The 9,875-nt window shown below is 45.5% G+C and overlaps 1 protein-coding gene and 1 long non-coding RNA gene across 3 annotated transcripts in view; one reads left to right on the top strand and one right to left on the bottom strand.

Moving 5' to 3' along the window:
* Nucleotides 1-9,875, bottom strand: part of LOC109446167 (O-acyltransferase like protein-like) — a 65,276-nt gene that overhangs the window by 5,688 nt on the left and 49,713 nt on the right. For both annotated transcript variants that reach the window (XM_074339881.2, XM_074339882.2), the window contains exons 15-17: nucleotides 4,407-9,584; nucleotides 3,966-4,100; nucleotides 2,065-2,282 (exon numbers count right to left, since the gene is read on the bottom strand). In XM_074339881.2, coding sequence (XP_074195982.2) covers nucleotides 9,450-9,584 — 135 coding nt within the window. In that variant the 3' untranslated portion in view covers nucleotides 2,065-2,282; nucleotides 3,966-4,100; nucleotides 4,407-9,449. The remainder of the gene's footprint in view (nucleotides 1-2,064; nucleotides 2,283-3,965; nucleotides 4,101-4,406; nucleotides 9,585-9,875) is intronic.
* LOC148758436 (uncharacterized) lies at nucleotides 8-2,203 on the top strand. The gene is made up of 3 exons (XR_016021181.1): nucleotides 8-985; nucleotides 1,304-1,433; nucleotides 2,100-2,203. It is a non-coding gene; the product is annotated as an uncharacterized LOC148758436 (long non-coding RNA).

The raw sequence follows: 9,875 nt of genomic DNA, 5'->3' as shown, positions 1-9,875 counted from the left end.
GGAGAGCCCCACAGAGCTCGCTGCAGGAGGGGGGACAGAGCACGACGTTCCTATAGCCAAGCGGCAGGTCTCAAGTGGAATGAAGCTGCCCCATGGACCATAGACTCTGTTCTGTCACTGCAGAGCTTCCTCGAGCACCTTTGTTCTCAGAGCCTGTAATTTACTGCCCTCTATCTATTCTTTGTTTGAGCGCTGATCAAGAGCAAAAGGCCCAGGAATCAGTGGGCTTTGGTTCAAACCCTTCTCTTCTCTGTCAGTTACTAGCTGTGTGACCTTGGGCAAGTTAGTTAACCTCTTTGCATCTCATTTTCCTCAACTATATTATGGAAATAATAGCAGTGGCTTTGGGTTGGGTTGAGTAAAATACTCCATCTAAAGGGATTCACACATCTTCAGGTACATGGTAGGTCCTCAATCCACATTAACTCCTTAACAGGCTCACTTCCACACCTGATAAAAATGTGGCCATGCTCCCCTCCCTTCTGGAAAATGTCCCCCATGGTGCTTAAACAAGCCCACTCCCGTATTCACAGCAGCAGGTAAAAGTCCTCTTTTTAGACCAGAGCAGCTCACGTTAGAAGTTGATCATTAGATACTGATTACACTCATGTCTCCTAGTGGGAGGAAAGGAGATGGCATTTCCCTCTCCCTACGTCTAAGGCACAGGCACAGGTCCCTGCAGATCTACAGGCTAGAGAAGGAGATAGCTAGTTCCGCTCCACGAGCAGAGAGAGCATTTGTACACGTTAACAAGATATGGCACAGAAGTAACGTCAGTCACCTGGACGACCAGAGCCACTGGGAAACTGTATTCTCAGAGCTATTTTGCATCTGAATTGGGGAGGAGTAGAGTAACTGAAAACAGATCAAATGGTGTTCCTGAATCCTGAGCTCATAGGCAGCGAGCACACCTCGGCCCCATGGCCAGACTCCGCCTGGATTCTATGGAGCACATGTCTGCGTCTCTCTGTTGAGTCAGGAAATGGTAAGTACTTACATTAGCATATGTATTATAGAAATAGACATGGAGCGCTTGTAAACTCTATTAAAAGACTTTTTTAAGATATCAACTCTCTTTGTCTGATCTGCGTTGCCATTATTGAAGTTTTCTTTGTTTTTTACATGAAGTCATAGGCATCTGTTTTCAAATACCAAAGAGAAAACAGTTTCAGTCATCTTTTTCCCCCTTTGGGTAGTAGAATTGTAAGACGTTTTCTTTTTCTTTGGTTCGTTTCTTTTCCTTTAGCTTCCATTAGTCTCTCCAAGGTTTCCGAATTGAAAATGTGTGTTGCTTCCTTTAAAGGACTTTTGGACAGCTGTTTTAGATTCACAGCAATATTGAGCAAAGATGCAGAGATTTCCTGCCTCAGATACATATGCCCTGCCTCCATGCGTGTATAGTCTCCGCATTATCAACATCCTGCACCAGAGTGGTATGTATGTTACTTGATAAACCTACATCTACATATCATTATCACGGAAAGTCCATAGTTCATGTTACAGTTCACTTGTGTTGTGCATTCTATAGGTTTGGACAAAAGTATAAGAACATGTACCCACCATTACAGTGTCATATGGAGTAGTTTTACTGATCAAAAAAATTCTCTGTATTGGTATTGTGTTTTTAATGTTAAATTCTACTTGTTCATTGCTGCTATATTGGAAAACTGTTGTTGTATATTTACCTTGTATCCTGCAACCCTGCTACTACCACTGATTAGTTCCAGTGTTTCTTTTATAATGAGAAAAAATCCATTTTTAACAGTTGCTTGAGATTGGTCTTTTGAGATGGAGACAATTAGGCCCACATTCTCCTACCTTTCTGATAATTAAGGTAAAGAGAGCCCCAGCGTTAATGTGATTGCTAGGTAGTCCCAAGAAGAGCTGGTTCTAGAACCTCGCAGGTGAATGGGAGGTGAAGATAGAAAAGAAAGAAGAGTGTGAAGTGGTGGAGGGAGGACAGGAGGGGGGGAAGCTGTATTCATCAGGACTACACAAGGTTGCTCTAGCAAAGAGACTCAACAGTAGACTGTTTTAAGGAACAAAGAAGTTTCTGTCACTCACATGTGACTGGTTGCAGCCTTCTGTATCTCTTACAGCATTGTCAAGGATGGGTCCCTGCCATGGCAGTTCCAGGCTGCAGGAAGAAGAAGAGCGTCCCAGGTGGTGGCACTTCTGCCCGTCTTCTATTGGTGGGAGTTTGGTCGCATGGCTCTACCTGCCAGCGGGGCTGGGAGATGGCATCAGGCTGGGCAAACGTGTGCCCAGCTACTAAGTGTCTGCTGTTATAAACAAAAGAGAAAATGGTTGTTGGTGGACAAATAGCAGTCTCTCTTACAAAAAGGGAAAGGGTGACAGGATGGGGGCAGGGGCAGTAGTTAGAGAGCAAGACAGAAATGAGAATGCAGACGAAGAGAGAATTCTAAGTGGAAGAAAAACCTCTATCAGTCGAGCGAAAGTCCTGGGTTAGATTCTGAGCAGTCCCTGCCACATCGCGGCACAGGCTGGTTGTTATGTTGGGGTTCGGGGCGGGGTGTCTGTGGCCTCAGTGGGAGAGGAGGCCCTATTTTATTGAACCAGACTTGCCAGCCTGCACTTCAGCTCCATCATGCGGCTTCTGCTTGCGAATTTCTGTTTCAGACTTTTAAAACTGTTTTTCTTTTGCTCCCTCTGGTTTGACCGCACTGGTTAAATCATTTGGCCAGACAACTTGGACAGAAACAGTAACTGGACAGGAAGGAGGGCAAAGGCTGTCCCCCACTGACCTGAAAAAACACAGACCATATCCTTCCCTGTATACGGTAGTTTAACTTTTTCAAAAGGTTCTTACAGATGTTGTCTCATTTCCTTCTTATGACAAAACTGCAAGGCAGGAAGAGCCAGTGTTAATACTCAGTAGTGGTGAGGGCACAGCTGCTGGGGTCTCATGCCTGACTGGAATCCCAGCTCTGCCACTGGTGAGCTGTGTGACCTTGAGGAACTCACTCAACTCCTCTGAGCCTCTGTTGTGCAGGGTGGCCTGCAGGGTCTCAGCTCCCGCTCCCCACATAAGAACGCAGGACATGGTGAGGCCAAAAAGGAACACCCACGGAGCCATAGATTGGGGAGTCATACCACTATAGTCTCACTGGAGGCTGGATTCACACGACGTGCGACCTACTGTCCGCTTTTCTGCAAACCGACCGGCAACTCTCCTCGACTCGACTCCCCAGCACAGCCGCGGCAGTTATACTAGTGGCCAATGGCTCACTGGTTACAGCTGACAGCCAACTAGCCATAGCTGACGGCCATCTACTACCCGAGCCAGCACCTTCCCACATGAGGCCGAGAGCCTGGAAACTGCTTTCTGGGGCTCTGTCCCCACAGCCTCATTTCTGAGCTCAATTACGAAATGGGGATATTGATTGTATTGACTTCAAAAAATTGTTTAGTACCTACCTCAAAGGGTTGCTGTAAGGATTAAATGAGATAATCCTGTCTGCTCATGGTAAGCACTTTACAGATGGGGAAACTGAGGCTCGAGTCTAGTGGCTTGTTGAACGATTCAAAAACTGGGTCTTCTAACTTCCCATTTTATCCCTCAAGCCATAGATTTTGTGGGCTCAAACAAGACAGGCAAGTGGCTCGCTGGGTGATATGAAAGTTAATTTAAGATTAGGAAACAGCACAGACGAGGTAGATTAGAGAAGGAAATTCAAGGAGTGCCGATGGCTGCAACACAGAAAAGAGCCCAGAGGGGAACGAGAGAAAAGGAACAGAGATGAACAAAAGGGCTGTCGGCGGTACGAAGGCCCTGAACTTCTCATTTTCCAGAAAAGGAAACTGAGGCATGAGGCAGTCACATGCAACTCCAGCAGCTGGAGCAGCAGAAATCTGGAAGGAGTCACTTTATGTTGGAGAACGTTCTCGTTCTTGGGAGAGCTGCCGACGAGCCGTCTGTGTCTGCTGCAGCCTCCTGGGCTCACCGTGATCTGTTCAGGAAGAATTCCAGAATCTTGCCACTGGCTACACACAGCTGCAGTCGGATCGGCACGGCCAGTTGAGGGAGGGAAGCACACATCACAATCTGTTCTCCTCTCTTCTGTTTCACTTTAATCCCTCTAGGAACGGGAGACAGATGACCTTTCAATAATCTGAAATCCCAATAAAAAGAACCTGTCTCTGAAAAGTACACAGTGTTTGGGAAAGCTTTAGTATGCAGGAGACTTGAAAGATTTTCAGCAGCCTTCCAGTGTCTCTGTGTGCTTTGGAGACGGTGATGGGAGTAAGATTAGCTGAATAAAAGGTCACTACTACAAGAGTTGTTTTTAGCTAAATAAATTTGACAGAGCAGGGTGGAAGGCTCTAGATAGATAGCAAGTTGCTGCTAATATTCCCTGGAGCAGGTGCAACTAGGGTTTTCTTACCACACAGCAGGGGAGGCGACGCTCTTGCACTCCACGCTTGCTTGAATATTTTTTTTCTTCTCAGTTTTTACTCTTTTTTCCTATATTCTTGCTCTCATGTCCTCTGTAATTCGCAGCGAGTTCCACCTGGCTTTGCTTCCATGAACATTTCCACTTACATACTGCGTTGGTGCCTCTCAAACTTGAGCCCACATCCGAATTTTATCTGCAGGGCCTGTTGAAACATTGATTGTCGGCCCCGCCTGATGCAGGAGGGTCTGGATTGGAAACTGAGAATTTGCATCTCTAACCAGTTCCCCGGTGCTACTGCTGCTGGTGGCGGTGGTCTCGGGACCACATTGGGAAGGACTTGCTTAGAGAAACCTCCCTGGGCTCTGCCTTGGCCCATGCCCCCAAACCACCTACTCTGCACTTCTGTCTCACTGTAGTTCCGGGGAGAGCTTATCATCAATGTTGTAACACTCTATTCAATACCCACAGGGAAACCCAGGAAGCTTCCAGGACAGACTGTGGAAGTCAGTCTGAGAGCCGAGCAATGCCGGAGGGCACCACGTCCTGAGCATCTCCTCCCGAAGTGGTCCCAGGAGGCACTTGGACCTTTCCTCATCCCCAGGGGGGATGCGGATTCCATGTTTGTGCTTAGGTATGCGGCACCTCTGGGCCGGCCCCACAGTCAGTCTTGCTCAGAAGTCCTGCAATCCCCACAGCAGCCTGGAGCTGAGCAGCCCTCCGAGCTGTCCCCTGACCCAGGAATCCAAAGAGATCTCTGTCACCCAGGATGGAGGTCCAGCATTGTCCCTTAGGTGGGGGTGAGGGTGGGGAGGGAAGGGCATATCTGGGCATTTGCCTGCTGCATTGGGTGTTAAGATCCAAGAACTATGAACTCATGTCTGACAAGCAGTCCTCATCTTAACAAATGAAAAATAAATGAAGCAATTTTCATTTGAAGTTCCTCAGAAAGAAGGCAGTGGAAATCACTGCAAAGACGTTAAGTTGTTTTCAGTTGGAAATAACAAACAGGTTAGAAATGTATTTTCAAAAGGATTAAGTGGAAACTTATTCTGGTTCTCAGGACATTATAAATTCCTTAGTAGGCTGGCCATTGAAGAGGAAACTGAGATGGGGGGCGAGGGGTTATCACTGTGTGAGGAATATAAATGATAAATGTCTAACTATTACATTGTTTTGTACACCTGAAACTAATTTAATAAAAAAATAAAAAAAGAGGAAACCATGAATACACCTTGATTCTTCTAATCACAGTTCAACAAATCTATTTTTCCTAGGAAGCTTCTGGAGCATTTCCACAAGGCAAATGGGGCCCTGCACTGGTCTCTGAGGTGCTGCCCTCTTGTGGTCGCCTGAACACATGCGACTAAAGCTTTCTAGATCTGCAAATCAAAGGGAGCAGAGCCTAGGAACTGATTTCTCTCACTAATGGGGGAGAGTTGATGGAAGTTTGCCACAAGACAGATATTTCCACAGGTCTGAAACCACTGCTGTGGCTGTTGCTTCATCAATGTTCTGTGCACAGAGGAGGTAAGAGAAATCAAGGCAGGTAATACTGATTTTTCTAAATTTTCTTAACAGGAAATTTGGAAAGAAAAGGAACAGGTTTGTGACTATAAATATGTATATATATGCATATATGTGTATATGCATACATATACCTATATACCTTCTATGTGTATAAGAACGTGTATGCAGATGGAGAGAAAAAAGGTGTTCCTTTTGCTCCTCTGTCCTGCCCGCATAGACCAGTGGATGAACGGCTTCTGGTCCTGGCTCCATGGTGACTGGCGTGTGAATCTGGATAGGTCACAGCCTCTCAGGGCCTCAGCTGCATCACTGTAAAAGGATGTCGCTGAACAGATAATCTCTAAAGCCCCTGCCTGTTCCAAACTCCGACTCTACTTGAAACAAAGCAACATAGAAGAGAAGGCCGCGCTCTGGCTCATTTCGCATGCCTGAGCTGACAAACCTTTCCACACCATTTTGCTTTTCTTCTTTCTTGCTTCTGTTTGCATATTTTCAAACAAAGAACTTCCATGCTGTCATTTTGGCTTATTTACATGCTACCTTCTTTGTGCGCCCATTGGGATTTTCAATATTATATAGTGAAAGCTTCATTTTTCCTTGTGAATCTCAGTCACGGGTCCCACTCCATACTAGCGCCCACAGACTCCTAGTGCATCCAAGGGAGACGGACCTTAGAGCGAGGAAATCCTGCAGGAGCAGTTTCTATAAAAACATGCTGCACTGCGTCAAAACCTGAATGAGAAAGCACAGATGGCACAAATGGGGACAGAGGGGACTTCTCTGCTTGTGGCATCTGTGGAGACTGTTTCTGCTCTGAATGGACATGGTGGCCTGGACACCGGGCCAGCCCAGCCCACATTCTGCCCAGAGAAGCCACGGGAGAAGGCGGTGCACTTGGGAGGGCAGAGTGGGGACGTTGGCGTGTGTAGGAGACGCTGGTCCCCACCAGAAGCCCTGGTGGCAGGGCAGGCTTGGGCTGAGGACAGCAGCTCTGGAAAAATGGAACTAGCAGAGTCCAGGAGTTCACCAGACAGGTGAGATATCTCTGGACTCTCCCAAAACCAGTCATGAGGAATTTAAAGAGGGATGGCATTCCTTTAGATCCACTGGGGGTGGTTCTCTACTGTTGATGGGACCTGTTTTTATCCACAGGTTGGTATGTGAAAATGGAACATGGATTTCAGAATTCAGGAAGACTCAGAGGCAGCACCCATCTACTGATGCTTACTCTACTCTGACCCTGAGGCCTCTAGAAATTTGTTTGACTTCATTATTATATAAGTTTCAAAAATATACAAAAATAGAGAGAATAGTAAAATGAGGCTCCGTGTACTTGAAAAATCATTATTACGTGGCCAATCTTGTTTCGTCTAGCCCACATCCTCCCAATATTATTTTGAGGTAGATATCAGATTTTACATCATTTTGTCCATAAATATTTCAGTATGCATCTAACAGATAAGGACTCTTTTAAAAAACAAAAACCAACCACAATACCATTACACGTTAAAAAAAAAAATCAATAAGTCCTTAATATCATCTAATACCCTGGCAGTGGTTAAATTTCCAATTGAGCCTCATAAATGTTACATGCTATTTTACAGTTTGTTTCAGGATCCAAAGAAGGTCCACACAGTCTATAAATCTTCAACTTCTAGGGCATTTTGGACTGAAACAAAAGCCAGAACAAATTGGACTGCCCTATCCCCACTTTATGTTTTATGAAATTGTGAGAGTAAAGAGGGTATTTTTTTCCTTATAAAAATTTTTCAAAGGTTATGTTAGTAATTGGGAAGCTATTTCCAAGGCCCTGGGTTTCTAGCCTCATAACTAGAAGCACTTGGCAATTTGAGCGCTCAGCAATGTTGGCAGGCGAGTCAGTTCCCGCTGGGGTCCAGCTGGATTGCAAAGTTCCTCCTGTAAATGCCGGTAGCCCTGAAGAGCTCCTGTGAGGCCTAATTAAGTCAGAGGGGTCAGGTGCCGAACCAGCCACCAGGGGGCTCGCGAGGAACTCGAGAACTTCGGAGTTACCCCCAAAAAAACCGCCAACTTGGTGCGTTTTATTACAAACTGAACAGGCCAGGGTGAGGCGTGTCTCCTCACTCAGCTTAGATTCTGCCAACAGGCGAGACCTCAGGGAGATGTGGCCTGTTCCTGAAGACTAACTAGAAAAGGACATTAGCTGTCAATTGCCGGTCAAAGGAACTGAGGTTTGCAGCCCTCCCCACCCTTAAGTGGTCTTCCTCACAGATCCACTGGAGGGCAAAGAGAGCATACACAGATGGGGAAACTCCTTGTAGCCTCACGATTGTGAGGAAATCCTTCCATTAGTAAGTACACAGAGCACGCTGTTATAAGCAATATTAGACACATGTAAGTAGGGATGGTTAACACACTAAGGCAGGAACCTAGACCTCCAGATTCTCCATCTGGCCTTACGACTCTCTTTGGGTCTCACTGCTGGAAACTGAGGGGGTCAAGATAGAAACCACTTGCTAAGGTCTCTTCCTTCTCCAATGGGACTTTTTGTTGAGGGACTATATTCGTTTGCTAGTGCTGCAATAACAAAGAAAGAACCACAAACTGCTGGTTTCAGACAACAGAAATGTATCAGCTCACTATTCCAAGGGCCAGAAATCCCAGACCAAGGTGTCAGCAGGGCCGTGCTCTGGTGAGGGCTCCAGGGGACAATCCTTCCTGGCTTCTTCTGGCTTCTGGGGTTTGCCCACCATCCTGGGTGGTCCTTGGCTTGACGATGGCCATCTTCCCTCTGTGTGTCTTCACATGTTCTTTCTTCTGTGCATATCTGTCACTGGTGTCCAGATTTCTGCTTTTTATAAGGACATGAGTCGGATTAGGGCCACACACACTCCCCATGGCCTCATTTTAATTTGATCACCTCTGTAAAGATCCTATCTCCAACTAAGGACACATCCTAAAGTACTAGGAGGATTAGGATTTCATATCTTTTGGGGGAGATACAACTTAACCCATAACAGGGAGCACGTGGTAGAAAAGATAATGTTTGGAAGGTTTGTAACAACAAAGCCATAATTGCACACGCTAGTGAGTTATACCACCGAGGGGTCAAGACAAAGTTACGAGTCTACAAAGGTATTATAATAACATAAATACAATTATGGTGAGGACAACTACATACTGTAATTTTAATAAGGAAAGTCAGCATTTTAACCCAAATTACATTAAATTTACTACATTTGATGTTTTCCTGTGATCATTTATATAGAAAATACAGAAGCAGATCAAAAATATCCAGAATTTTTTTTTTGCTAAAAAGTACATCAGAGGGTGATTATTATGCTGCTAAAAAGATTATCCTAGAACTCTTTTATATATTAAACAAGGAAACTTACATACTGTAAACATTCACAGAATCAGATTCACACCCCTTTTTAGGAACACAAGCATTCACTACATAAATGAGGCCACCCCTACGTCTGTCCATCACCACCAATAAAGGGCCATCCATTCTTTTGGGTTTTACTAGAATGTTCCTGGCCCTGCAGGCATTGATCCCAGAAGGCACCGCTTCAGTTCCTGACATGGTTTCTCAATGAAGAGTGTGAGGCCCAGCCCAGCGATGAAGGTCAGCAAACAGTGTCCGGAGAAGAGATAGAACTGGAGAGAAAGAGGGGTACAGTGGACACAATCTTACTTCAAGAGTCCTATTGTGTTTGGATATTAAATTGTATCATCCTGGCTGCATGAGTGGAGCTGTAGACAAACAGTCCTAACACATTAAAGATACAACAAAGATGTAATCCTGTGCTGAAGTAAAAACAAAGAACAATAGGCCCCCAAAAACAACAACAACAGACCCAGGCTTCTCACAAAGCCAATAGGTAGCTTTGTTGCTGCAGAAGAGAACTGAGCGGGATGCTACACAGAGCTGAGAGCTGGGCCTACTCA

This window comes from Rhinolophus sinicus, chromosome 4 (assembly GCF_057876585.1).
Source record: "Rhinolophus sinicus isolate RSI-liver-muscle chromosome 4, RSI-T2T, whole genome shotgun sequence".
Lineage (NCBI taxonomy): Eukaryota > Metazoa > Chordata > Mammalia > Chiroptera > Rhinolophidae > Rhinolophus > Rhinolophus sinicus.
This window is presented reverse-complemented; position numbering and strand designations above follow the sequence as displayed.